Source organism: Corythoichthys intestinalis, chromosome 4 (assembly GCF_030265065.1).
Source record: "Corythoichthys intestinalis isolate RoL2023-P3 chromosome 4, ASM3026506v1, whole genome shotgun sequence".
Lineage (NCBI taxonomy): Eukaryota > Metazoa > Chordata > Actinopteri > Syngnathiformes > Syngnathidae > Corythoichthys > Corythoichthys intestinalis.
The window spans coordinates 13,868,140-13,882,650 of record NC_080398.1 but is presented as its reverse complement, the minus strand read 5'-3'; the positions used below and the strand labels follow the sequence as shown (position 1 = coordinate 13,882,650).

At 38.3% G+C, this 14,511-nt stretch overlaps 1 protein-coding gene across 1 annotated transcript; it reads left to right on the top strand.

The window, feature by feature from the left end:
- Positions 1-1,471: 1,471 nt before the first annotated feature.
- On the top strand, positions 1,472-7,835 carry has1 (hyaluronan synthase 1). The gene is made up of 5 exons (XM_057833705.1): positions 1,472-1,671; positions 2,793-3,522; positions 3,732-3,957; positions 4,031-4,163; positions 6,221-7,835. Exons 2-5 carry the CDS (start codon positions 2,827-2,829, stop codon positions 6,894-6,896), a joined length of 1,731 nt encoding a protein of 576 aa, XP_057689688.1. The 5' UTR covers positions 1,472-1,671; positions 2,793-2,826; the 3' UTR covers positions 6,897-7,835.
- Positions 7,836-14,511: the final 6,676 nt, after the last annotated feature.

Genomic DNA, 14,511 nt, shown 5'->3' with positions numbered 1-14,511 from the left:
GCAGTTATTTTGTCTAAAGGTTGTGCTACCAAGTATTAGGGTGCCAATACTTTTGTCTGGCCCGTTTTTGGAGTTTTGTGTAAAATGATAATGATTTAATTTTTTTCCCCCAATTATATTTTGGGTTTTTTCATTGCAAGCAAAATAAATGAAGCTATTTCTACCAAAGCATTTGTAATTGCAATCATTTTCTGGGAGAAATTGAGCATTATCTTACAGAATTGCAGGGGTGCCAATACATTTGGCCAGCAATATATACTAGTATATACATATATAGGAGGGGTATTCAAAAAGTAATGCACCCAACTTTATTGTCTACAAACAAATTATAATAGCAACATGTATTATTCATCAAAAGAAAGGTACAAGTGTGAGGATTACATTTTTACTTCTCCACATAGTTTCCACCTCTCTCAAGAGCTACAGTCCACCTATGAATGAGGGCATGTATACCAGTGTTGTAGAACTCAGCCGGTTGATCTCTAAGCCAATTCTTGACAGCAGTTTTCCACTTCATCGTCATTGCCATATCGGTTGCCCCGGAGTCCTTCTTTCATTGGACCAAAGAGGTGGTATTCTGACGGTGCCAAATTAGGAGAATATGGCGGATGTGGTATCACAGTCCATCCAAATGAAGTGATGACCTCCATGGTCGTGATGCTTGTGTGAGGACGTGCATTGTTATGCTGCATTATACTATATACTGTATATACAGGTATATAAGAATATAAACTATGCTGTTTAAGCTTTAAAAATCAGAAAATAAGAAAAACACATATAACAATCGCAAAAAGGTGTGTCCTATCATGTTTGTGCCAAATATAAACAAGATTGGTAAAATCCTGTACTAGCAATGCACTTGGGTGCATTACTTTTTGAATGCCCCTCGTATATTTATATGTATATATACACACCGTGTATCATATTATATATCAAATATCATGTGATAATGAATCAATTGACATAATGCTGTTTAGCGATGTAATATCTAATCCAGGCACCAACATTTTGATGGAGAAAAAAATACAAAACTGTTGGAATTCAAATTCTGAAACGGCCAGTAGAGGGCGGCATTTAATTTGGATAGAAAACATTGGTGTTACTAGAGTTCTGACTTTCAAGGTTGATGTGATTGAAATGTTTTGGAATGGAATGTATGAATGAACATCAAGCTACAAAGGGTAGGAGTGGGTGGGTGGTGTTGGTATTCCAGCTTTTGATTTTTACAGGTCTGCAGTATGATTTGGGATGTGGGGTGGGTGAAGGTCTCGCCAGGTTGCCTTTGAATATTCAAGAGACAAAAAGATCAGGTACAACCATGCAGCACGTGGGAGTCATTTCCTTCCGTGAAATCAGGGATTAGCAGACATGACGGTGATGCTTGAGTAGGGGAACAAAAAAAAAGAAAAAAAGAAGAAAGTACTCGCACAGGACAACAAAGGAGTGTGGAGGGTGCGCTCTTGCGGCCAGGGGGACCGCCGCCTTGCACGGTCGCACTGACGCACGGCTGAGTCAGCTGGGCGACGATCCATCATCACTCAACTCCCGGCCTTGCGCGCACATGGCCCTCCACTTCCAAGTCGCGAGCTTATAAAGACAAACCCCTTCGGAGCAGCTCGCCACACAGAAGCAGCGCGGGAGTGGATGCGTCGCCAGAGAGCGCAACGCCAGGTACAGCTCGATTCCCAGATCCCATAACGTTCTATTAATTGGTTTTTTGACGATTTTAGAATTAAACTACTATTTATGATTTTATTTTATGACAGTGTTGAACTTTAAATGAATAAAACAATTTGTGATAATCAAAATACACATTTTTAGAAAAACGACTGCTATTTATGATTTTTTTAAATTTCAATGAATAAAACAAAGTTTTAATAATTACAATGAGCATAATTCTTAATTAGTTAATATGTCTGCAACCCTCATGTGTCTGCTGCATCATACCATTTGTTATCTAATATGTATTCTGTTATTATTCTGCATATTTTACAGTTTCTCCTATCGTGTTTCATATAACTTGTGAATATCTTTATCTACACTTTATCATTAGCTATCAAATACAAATAAAAAAGCATCTTCTATATTAGACAGTAAAGTTGCATTTTTAATCCTCTGATCACGTTGGTTATTCATAACAAACAATTCTGCTTGAATTAGCATCCCAGATAGCAGACAGACATTGAATAAACGTTGATTTTCCATCAAAATCATCACTATGGTTGACATCGAAATTTTCGACGTCAAGTGGCATTGAAACAACGTTGTTCTATGGTATGTCAGGCGATTGTTAGGTTAACATTGTTTTATTGTTGATGAACTAATGTTTACAAATAGTTGATTTATGATTGAACGGGAAATATGATTGACAAGTCATTGAATTATGGGTGAGCGGGCATTTTGGTCGAAAACATAACATTGATTCAGCGCTGTTCCAATATTATTAATAAGGTTAATAAGGTTTTGTACGGATTTCAACGTTGAAACAACATTAATAGAGGGTGCACAACTGACGTTGATTCAACGATATAAGATCGACAGCGGAATGTTGATCTGCTATCTGGGATGTTTGTTATATTTTTTAGCTTTTTGAAAATGATGCCTCAATTGAAATGAGGTGGGCGAGAAACTTAACCAGATTTAACTTATAAATGTCCATAAATGTCCTATGCCATGATATGAAATGAGCACTTTCAGCAGGTGTGGCAGGTTGTTGCATTCATCATGACTGCTATTTAACAACCTCTCACAAAACTATCCACTAACCTTATTGATGTTTTACTTTGTTACAGTAAAACTGACAATCCATACTATCCCGTGGCCACAATGGAGCTGAAACCTCTCTTGAAGAAGCTAGGCTCGATCCTCCGAGCAATATTCACTTTTCTCTTTGCACTGGTGGTCCTCGGTGTGATGGTGTGGGCCTACGTCGCAGGTTTCCAGCTAGCCACTTCCCCGCACGGAATCATCTCCTTCGGCTTTTATGGCCTCCTGCTCTCTCTCCACGTACTGGTCCAGAGCCTCTTCGCCTTTATCGAGCAACGGCGGATGAAGGCTCGCAAAAAACCCTGCACTTTCACCAAGACCATTGGCTTCACCATCTCAGCATTCCAGGAGGACCCCGTCTACCTCAGAGAGTGCCTTGACTCTGTCCGGAACCTCCAGTATCCGTCCGAACTGCTACGTGTCATCATGGTTGTGGATGGGAACAACGATGACGACCGCTATATGATGGAGATGTTCAGGGAGGTGTTTGCAGACCAGGACCCCGCGTGTTACGTCTGGGAGAACAACTACCATACGTGGGACCCCACTCAGCTGCAACAGGATGAAGAGACTGGCTCGGTGGGGTCAGCAGAGGACGGGAACAACTATATCATAGGAGAAGACCCTCAACGAAAAGAAGTGGAGCACCTGATCCAGACAAGGAGCTGTGTTTGCATTATGCAGAAGTGGGGAGGCAAGCGGGAAGTGATGTACACCGCCTTTAAAGCCCTCGGATCTTCAGTCGACTACATCCAGGTGGGTCTATTTCTCTTCTAGCTCAAGTTCTTTTCCCAAACATTTCTTCATTGCCCCTAATTCTTTTGTTGATAAGACGTCTTATCCATTTGAACTGGGAAGTGTTGGCAGTGAATGATAGCTGCTAACTTTTCCAGTTCAGCTAGTCAATGGCAGCTAATAAGTTAACACACAAACAGCAAATAAACAGAGCCTACTCGCTCATTCAGGTGTGCGACTCGGACACCAAGCTGGACTCTCGAGCAACAGTGGAGCTGTGCAAGGTGCTGGAGAGTAACCCCAAGTACGGCGCAGTCGGTGGGGACGTCATGATCCTTAACATGAAGGACTCCTACATAAGCTTCATGAGCAGTCTTCGCTACTGGATGGCCTTCAACATAGAGCGGTCATGCCAGTCCTTCTTCAACTGTGTCTCATGCATTAGTGGACCTTTAGGTATGTTTATTTCTTGAGGGATACTTTCTCAGTCTATAGAAGCACATTTAAACTCGTTACTCTTCTGGATTAGGGCTTTACAGGAATGATTTGCTTCAGGCGTTTCTGGAATCCTGGTACAATCAGAAATTTTTGGGTACTCACTGCACCTTTGGAGATGATAGACATCTAACCAACCGTATGCTCAGCATGGGATACGCCACAAAGTAAGCAACAATACTACAGTACTTGCACATTATCAACACCAAAGTTGGTCTTAGTAAGCACCAAGATTGGTCACATATCAGTAAAACACACCACTGTCATACTGATGATGGGGACAAACTGTAATCTGTGTTTCGTGTTTATTTGATGTTCAGTGTAAAACTTTATTGCTGAAATAAAATGCTAGAAGCAACATAGAGACACGCAGTTTTGTACTATGGCCCTTTTCATGGTCAGTTAGTTAGGTGAAATTTCTGGAGTGTCATTTGTGCTCAGTAAGGCAGACACACCCTGACTATGATCCCCGAGGTGCAAATCTGGGAAAAATGGCATTCCTTCTCTCTTCTGTGACTGGTTGTTGATCCCTGTGATTGTGAGGTGACCAATCTAGGGTGTTACCCACCTCTAGCCCAAAATGAAATGAGATAGTTCCCAGCTCAGCCTTTCAACCTAGTGAGAAGTTTTATAGAAAATGGAAAGATGGATTGCACTTCTTAATGGTAATTAAAATATACAGGATTTTTCTTGGTCCCAGTCAGTGTTTTTGTCTGTCAGCCATTTTAATTTTCGTCTTAGTCTTTTGGATGAAAATACTTATTGGTCTTAGTCATATTTTGGTCATTTCAAAATGTGTTCGTCTTTGTCTATTTTTACTCAACGAAAACTCAGAGACAAATTTCGTTTAGTTTTAGTTGACAATTCTCAAAATGCTTTCGTCTATAAACTTCAAAAGTTTTAGTCCATGAATAAATAAAAAAATAAATAAAAGGTTTCCTACAATTTCGAATGATTATGACAGACGAGCACATAACTGTATAGTCTACAAGGACATCGCCATTTTCATCATAATACACACTCAGGAAAACAGCATATTATTTGCAATTAATTAAACTCACCTGGACGCCACGAACTGGATGTAAAATGTTTTCCAAGAGTTTAATAATGCACTGAGTCACTGCGCTAAATGCTAATGCTAATGCTAACGTGAACGCTATGCAAAAATTACAAGATAGTTTAGTGCGTGATGATCACGCAGCACAGACTTTAAAGGCCCTTTTCAACGAGTTTAAGAAGACACCGAGTCACCCCGCTAAATGCTAATGCTAACGCGAACGCTATGCTAACGTTACAAGTTAAGTTTAGTGTGTGATGATCACTCAGCACAGACCTTTAAAGGCTGTTTTCCAAGAGTTTAAGAAGACACCGAGTCACCCTGCTAAATGCTTATGCTAACGCGAATGCTATGCTAATGCTACAAGTTAGTTTAGCGTGTGATGATCACACAGCACAGACCTTTAAAGGCTAAAGCAACATGGCATAGCCAAGATAAGAAAACAAAACTTACCAAGTAACACCTGACACGTTTTACAAAACGCTTAAGCACGTCACATGAGTGACATGACCATACACTGCTAAATGCATTCTAACTACAGATACAGTAAGAAAATATCACACATTGTGAATTTATGACGGAAACTATGGCGACTTTTCATCTTGTTCTCGTGTCGTCAGATGACAACTCGCATCCATCTCTTGATGTTTTAGTCTCCCAAGACACGTTTTCACCGCGTCATCGTGGCGTCATCGTCATGAAAAAATTGTTCTTTGACGAAATATTTTCCATATCGTCATTGTTGACCAACGCTGGTCCCAATTATATAAATACTTGACACTGTGGTGGTTAACGCATCTGACGGCAATGATCATGAGTTTAGTTCCCACTCTGTGTGAATGTGGGGCCGGAGGGTTGTTGTTTTTAACCAACTGGCATGCAGTTCAGGTTTAATGTGGCTTTTCTTTAAAGTTAGTTGGGAGAGATTTATGGCTGCACATGGTCTGTAGAAATTGGGTGAAAGATGGGTAACAACTGTGTTTTGTGAGCATCCGCCTCATTTTTTATAAGTCAGTCACTACAATTGGAATTCAAATCCTCAATGCTATCGACAGGTCTGCAACTCAATTGCTTCACTGTTCTGTAACTTGAAAAACTTATGCTATGGCTGTCATAACCGTATTGTGTGAGACCTGCAGTAACTAGTAATTTGGCATCTTCCTTCAGATACACGTCTCGCTCCAAATGCTACACGGAGACGCCAGCTCAGTTCCTGCGCTGGCTCAACCAGCAGACCCGCTGGACGAAGTCCTACTTCCGTGAGTGGCTCTTTAACGCCATGTGGTGGCACAAGCACAACCTGTGGATGACCTACGAGTCCATCGTCTCGGGGGTGTTCCCCTTCTTCGTCACAGCTACCATCATCCAGCTTTTCTGGACGGGGAGCCTTTGGGACATCCTGTGGGTTCTGTGCTGCATCCAGCTGATCGGACTAGTGAAAGCGACATACGCTTGCATCCTGCGCAAGAACGCGGTCATGGTGTTCATGTCCCTCTACTCGGCTTTGTACATGACCAGTCTGCTGCCGGCTAAGTACTTTGCCATTATTACCATGAACATAAGCAGCTGGGGGACCTCGGGCCGGCGTAAAATTGTGGGGAACTACATGCCCCTGCTGCCCCTATCTGTATGGGCGGCCATTTTATTATCAGGACTGGGTTACACAATCTACAGAGAAAGCAAAGAGAACTGGTTTTCCGAAGCGAAGAGAGCAGAAACGGAGTTCCTTGTCTTTGGCTGCGTGACCTACTTGTGTTATTGGCTAATTATGATGGTTTTATACTGGGCGTGGTTCCGCGGGTTGTGTCGGGTACGCAGAAAAAGTTACTCGTTGAATGTGTAGATACGCAACTTCCAGCGACGGCGACTTAACTTATTATATGTCGACTTTTTTAAATGGATTTATTTAACTTATGAATTTATTTTGTCTGTAATCTCAGGACAATGAAGGGCTTTCATGCAGCTGCTAAACCAAACAACAGAATGAATGAAGTATTAATTAGTGAAATTATCAGAAAAAACTTTGACACACATTGCTGTTGCACATTGAAGTGAATGTTTACTGGGGGCTTTTGAGCCTATGCACTTAAATAAGAGACACATTCCTTGTATCAACATATTTTGTAAATGCTGTACATAGGGGATGTTGGGTATTGTGGGAATATTTATATGACATGAAGATATGATACTTTACAGTATATGAATAGCTGTAAGATAAAACAAAACCATGTCCCACCACTTTTGTTGTTGCACTGGAGTTCTGAGGACACTTTTCTGCAGGATTGCACACTTGAGAATACACAACTACGTAGGTATGTCTGTTTGCATGTTAATTTAAAATGACCCTTGCTTTGGAATCCCCTATGTCAAACTGGTGGGATTTCTGATGTGAGAATAAGGGAGTCCACTTGGCTCCCGGAGACCTTCACGGAAACTTCTGAGCCAAAACATTGAGTTCTTGATAAGAGACCACTCCCACACTCTGAGGGACACACATTATTTTTGCCTGTTGTTCACGGAAGCAAGAATCAGTCGGCATGTATAAACGTGTGAAATAAAACTATTTGCCTGCCTACTTTAAGACTTTACTTCATACATAGATGATTGCCATTATAAGAGACAAATCTCAAATGAATGCTGTCTTTCACCAAAATAATGTAGCAGTATTCATGTCCAACCATATGTGTAAAGTATGAATGTATGAGCACTGTATTTTTTTTTTTTTTTTTTGGATGAAACAACAAAGAATTTTCAATGGCTTGATGTGAAGAAACAATGTGAACAAATAAATATTTTTCTAACTTTGAATTACTGCCTTTGTATTTGAATCACTCCACAATAACACACCTAAAACTAAACAATACACCAGCTTGCTAGACTTGATTAAACACCAAAAAACACAATTCCACAGGTTGCTCAGAATCAGAATTTATTTATTGTCATGGGGCAAAAAAAGAACAAGAACATTGAAATATTGATTGAAATTGAATTGAAATAAATGAACAGAGACTTTTCAAAAGTGGAGGAGAACATGGAAGAGTGAAAGAATATAATTATTTAATATATACATTTTTAAGGGATCCACAGATAAAGATTTGTAGTTCTTAAAAGTAAAACGTTATTATGAGTTAAAATAATTTGATATGAACACCCCTCTTGATGTTTTCGTTTTTATGCAATTTGTAAAATTAGTTTAACTAGTAGGTCGCCATTGTTGTTGACATCGCACGGCGGTGACGTCACATGGTTACGCTGCTGGGCTTCCAGAGTATGACTCTAGCGACATAAACATGTCATCTGTTCAGCCCTTTCAATTTGAACTCGAGAGGAACTTTAATGAGCATGACAGCACTGTCGATATGTCACAAAACGAGCAGCAAAAGCAAAATGAACAGGAAAGACGAGACGAGAGTAGGGGGAAAAAACGTTCTGCCAAAATTTGCTAACCTGGCAAAACGTCTACAAGAGGCGAATTTGACAACCAAAGTACTACCGTGCGCTTTCAGCTTATTTTGTTTAGATCAGGGGTCGGGAAGATGAATGAAAACTAAATATTATTGAATATGTAATTATTATCATTTTAAAAATTTAAGTGACGGGTAAAAATAGATTATGACTGGATTTTTATGACCCTGTCAGTCAAAATGATAGACAACGAAAAAGTCTAGCGCAACCTCTGATTGAATCAGAACCCAAAGATGTCTCTTGGAAAAAAACAAAACAAAACGTAAAAGACGTATAAATACGTCTTTGGGACACTGAAACAATTAAAAAATAGTACGTATTTATACGTTTTTGGAAGCAAATGAGTTAACATTCACAGTAAAAGGATGAAAAGAGCCTAATGATTGGATGACTGCCAGCGTCAAAGGGTTACCAGAGGGATCACCCTTCCACTGAAATTGAATAGGAAAGTAGTGGTACAATCATAAATGCAAATGTGATGACAAGTAATGCTATCTGTGGTTTGATGCAATAAACATAAACTGATAAAAGAGTTACACACAGGCTATTAATGGGATTTCCTCAGAACTGCAAATACACTTAAAAGGGCTTTCAACCAAAGCAGGTCATTAGCGTCACATGGATATGGAATATCACACACAACCAAATTAACTGGAAATACAGTACACGTGCTTCAAACTATGCATGCTATTAACATGGGTGTCATGTTTTATGTAGTCTTTGCTAATTGTAGGCTAAAATCTAACTGCTGTCACTTAAAGAAGTAGTTTCAGTTTTTTATGAAGTTGCCTGAAAATACATTTTGAGTAATTTAATATTTGTACTTTTCAAATTGAAGCAGGAAGAGGGTCATTGCAAAATTGGAGGACATTTTACATCCCAAATTTTAAACAATCCACATAGAAAACAAGCAGTTTCTGGGTAAAAGTACTTGCTCTGAAATCAAATCCCCCCAAAATAAGAATAAATAATGCTTGAATTTTTTGTATTTAATTTTTAAAACACCAAATAAGTCAGGAGTACCTAATAAAATGCTAATTTTCTGTTGTCCTACCACCGCAATGAACAAATTGAATAAAATGAATTAAAAATATTATTTTTTGTGTGATTTTTGTGTTAATGTTGTCTGTTGTAACTATCAGAATATTTTAATCAATATAACATTTCCAACATTTAGCAACCCTGTTACCAGCTAAACCTGTCACTGTTATTATGCCAAATACTGTAAACGACAAATGAATCATGCAATGAAATTTTCATAATTGATCTACAAAACGAGCTCATCAAGCCTTTAATATTTGATTAACTTATTTACGGAGATAGGCTCCCTATGAATCGGCCCTGTGCCCCGTCAATATATTATGAAGTCTATGGTGATAGAACGTTTGATTGTTTTGAAAAACTACTAAAGAAACATTTTGAAGTGCAAGTCCTTTATTAAAAAAATGGGGAGCTATCCAAGAATGGGTCCACTTCTGCGGGAAACTGGAGCACCCCTAGACTCAGACTAATGTATTGTAATATAAAAGTGATTTGGGGAAAAAAAAAAAAAAACAAGAAAAAAAAATCTGAGCTATCCAAGGACTGACCTATATCTGAGGCATCCTAGACTACCACAAGACTCGAACCAAAGTTTTCTCAATATATTCTGGTGTGTGATTTCATTTCACTATTTTTTTTTCTTCATGTCAGTTCATGTTCATGTCAGGTTCCCTCTGAAGTGGACCCATTCTTGGGACTTGCACTCTGAAGCGTTGCGTTACGTTTGCGTTACGTTATTGCACATAATGGAAACAATAATCTAAATGAGGGACAGCTAGCTTGACTTCGCTGTTCCTTGCGGAGACTGGCTTGACCGCAGTAGTTTGCAAGACAGCAAGTTCACTCGGTTTAAGTCTATGCTAACTATGATGCAGGTCGGATCTTTTCTAGCACAAACATTGATGTCCTTTTACATTAGTTACGGTGGCTTGTGCTGGCCGAAAAAAACTTATAATATCCCTCCTCTTGGAAGGGAGTGGAGGAGGTGGCATGTTGTATTTCTGTTGGCACCCATAGGCAGAGTTTGGGGGGCACAACATGTTGATGACCCCGAAACGTAGTGTCAGCAATAAAATTAACTTAAAAGAATATTTATAATAATAAGTTGACAATGAGAGTTTTTTTGTTTCCCATCATTCTTGAGGGGAATTCTAAATCATGCTGTTTAGGCAATACTTTTCGACAAGATCGTCATTCATTGAATATGGTACGTCCGCCGTTGTTGTGCCAATGTCGTTACCCCAGTCAAAAATTGTATCCCCTGGGCGGAGCCATATGGAGGTAGATTTGTGTCTATATTATTCAATCAAAAAAAGTTGCTTCAATTAAAAAAAAAAAAGTTGCTTCAATCAAAATATATATTTTCAACCAAAAAAAAAAAAAAAATCCAAAAAATGAACGCAAAAATAAATTTGAAACCCCTCACCCACCCCCCCCAAAAAATGCATGTGAAAGCTATTTTTGTTTGCTTTTTTTTGTTTGTTTGTTTTTTTTGATTGAAGCAACTTTTTTGATTGAAGTAATGTTGATTTGTGTATGGGCCACATTTTGGCTAGGACATTTTTGTCTAAAATAATTTTGACCCATTATAAAAATATATTTTTTGTTCATTTCATTAATTTTTGTTGCAGTTTTATTGCTTTACAACTTTTATATATATAGGAAAGTCAAGTACATGCCTGGCCACCCTGGCCCCCCATTTAAAATCTGCTTATGTTGGCGCCTCAGCAGGTTGAGTGTGCGTGTCCGTCTGTGTAGCTGGAGGAGGGGACGGGGGGTCAAGTCATCAGTCAATCAAACGTGCGTTTGAGGGGGAAAAAATGGACCGGCACATTCAGCAAGTGAAAAGGGATCAATGTAAATCTGAACATAATGAAAATAATTCACTTAATAATGGTAGGGTCTATTCTATCCTTACAACATATGGGAAGACAATCTAAATTACTCATATAACTGAACTCATTATACAGTATAAATCAAATAAGGTGTCTTAAAAGTTGGTGGGGACAATTTGAGCATCCTGAGAAGTTGGTAGTGTTATGTCCCTACTGTCCCTATGCAAACCTACGCCCTTGATTGATGGCTTTAAAAACAAACGAAAGGATTTTGTACACTCTAAATTGCACCTGAAGCCAGTGGAATAAAGCAGAGGACCAGCATATTGGGCGTTGGAATTCTCAATTACCGGTAATCAATGATAAAGGCATGAATAGACTTTTTGAGGTCAGAACCGGTGTTCTGCCAAAATCTGCTACATCGGCGAAACGTGCTACATTAGTTTGACACCCAAAGTACTACCGTGCGCTCTAAATTTGTTTTGTTTAGATGCTTACAGGAATAACGTACAAAAAAAAAATGCCTGTAGAAAATACTTAAATGTAGTTGTATCAAATAAGGTCGGTTTAAATACGCTACGTGACTAATGTGGTCAAATGCTTCAAAGCTAACACAAAAAAACACAATGGTTAAAAGACTGCGGTCAAGCCACCCTCCACTCGTTAAAACGAAGTCAAGCTAGCCACCCCTCATTTGGATCATTGTGTGCATTACGGTAATGCAACGCGCTGGCTTCCTAATGGTGCAACTTGCTGTATTCATAATGGAACGCGGTGGCTGCCCATTTCCGCTGTCATTTCGCCTGATTTCAAAAATTGATTTAAAAAAATCTGGCTGATATCCCGGGACGGTTCCACTTCTGAGGTATACTAGAGTACCCCAAGACTCGAACTAAAGTGCTCTGATAAAATTCTGATGTATCATTTCAAAATAAAAGTACTTTGAAAATTGCCAATTTTTGCTGTCATTTCGCCTGATTTAAAAAATTAATTTAAAAAAATCTGGCTGATATCCCGAGACGGTTCCACTTCTGAGGTACACTACCCTACCCCAAGACTCGAACTAAAGTACTCTGATAAAATTCTGATGTATCATTTTAAAATAAAAGTACTTTGAAAAATGCCCATTTTTGCTGTCATTTCGCCTGATTTCAAAAATTGATTAAAAAAAATCTGCCTGATATCCCGAGACGGTTCCACTTCTGAGGTATACTAGACTACCCCAAGACTCGAACTAAAGTACTCTGATAAAATTCTGATGTATCATTTCAAAATAAAAGTACTTTGAAAAATGCCCATTTTTGCTGTCATTTCACCTGATTTCAAAAATTAATTAAAAAAAATCTGGCTGATATCCCGAGACGGTTCCACTTCTGAGGTACACTACACTACCCCAAGACTCGAACTAAAGTACTCTGATAAAATTCTGATGTATCATTTTAAAATAAAAGTACTTTGAAAAATGCCCATTTTTGCTGTCATTTCGCCTGATTTCAAAAATTGATTAAAAAAAATCTGCCTGATATCCCGAGACGGTTCCACTTCTGAGGTATACTAGACTACCCCAAGACTCGAACTAAAGTACTCTGATAAAATTCTGATGTATCATTTCAAAATAAAAGTACTTTGAAAATTGTCAATTTTTGCTCTCATTTTGCCTGATTTCAAAAATTGATTAAAAAAAATCTGGCTGATATCCCGAGACGGTTCCACTTCTGAGGTATACTAGACTACCCCAAAACTCGAACTAAAGTACTCTGATAAAATTCTGATGTATCATTTCAAAATAAAAGTACTTTGAAAATTGTCAATTTTTGCTGTCATTTCGCCTGATTTCAAAAATTAATTAAAAAAAATCTGGCTGATATCCCGAGACGGTTCCACTTCTGAGATACACTACACTACCCCAAGACTCGAACTAAAGTACTCTGATAAAATTCTGATGTATCATTTCAAAGTAAAAGTACTTTGAAAATTGCTTATTTTGGCTGTCATTTCGCCTGATTTCAAAAATTGATTAAAAAAAATCTGGCTGATATCCCGAGACGGTTCCACTTCAGAGGTATACTACACTACCCCAAGACTCGAACTAAAGTACTCTGATAAAATTCTGATGTATCATTTCAAAATAAAAGTACTTTGAAAATTGTCAATTTTTGCTGTCATTTCGCCTGATTTCAAAAATTAATTAAAAAAAATCTGGCTGATATCCCGAGACGGTTCCACTTCAGAGGTATACTAGACTACCCCAAGACTCGAACTAAAATACTCTGATAAAATTCTGATGTATCATTTCAAAATAAAAGTACTTTGAAAATTGCTTATTTTGGCTGTCATTTCGCCTGATTTCAAAAATTGATTAAAAAAAATCTGGCTGATATCCCGAGACGATTCCACTTCTGAGGTATACTAGACTACTCCAAGACTCGAACTAAAGTACTCTGATAAAATTCTGATGTATCATTTCAAAATAAAAGTACTTTGAAAAATGCCTATTTTTGCTGTCATTTCGCCTGATTTCAAAAATTAATTTAAAAAAATCTGGCTGATATCCCGAGACGGTTCCACTTCTGAGGTACACTACACTACCCCAAGACTCGAACTAAAGTACTCTGATAAAATTCTGATGTATCATTTTAAAATAAAAGTACTTTGAAAATTGTCAATTTTTGCTCTCATTTCGCCTGATTTCAAAAATTGATTAAAAAAAATCTGGCTGATATCCCGAGACGGTTCCACTTCTGAGGTATACTAGACTACCCCAAGACTCGAACTAAAGTACTCTGATAAAATTCTGATGTATCATTTCAAAATAAAAGTACTTTGAAAATTGTCAATTTTTGCTGTCATTTCGCCTGATTTCAAAAATTAATTTAAAAAAATCTGGCTGATATCCCGAGACGGTTCCACTTCAGAGGTATACTAGACTACCCCAAGACTCGAACTAAAGTAATCTGATAAAATTCTGATGTATCATTTCAAAATAAAAGTACTTTGAAAATTGTCAATTTTTGCTCTCATTTCGCCTGATGTCAAAAATTGATTAAAAAAAATCTGGCTGATATCCCGAGACGGTTCCACTTCAGAGGTATACTAGACTACCCCAAGACTCGAACT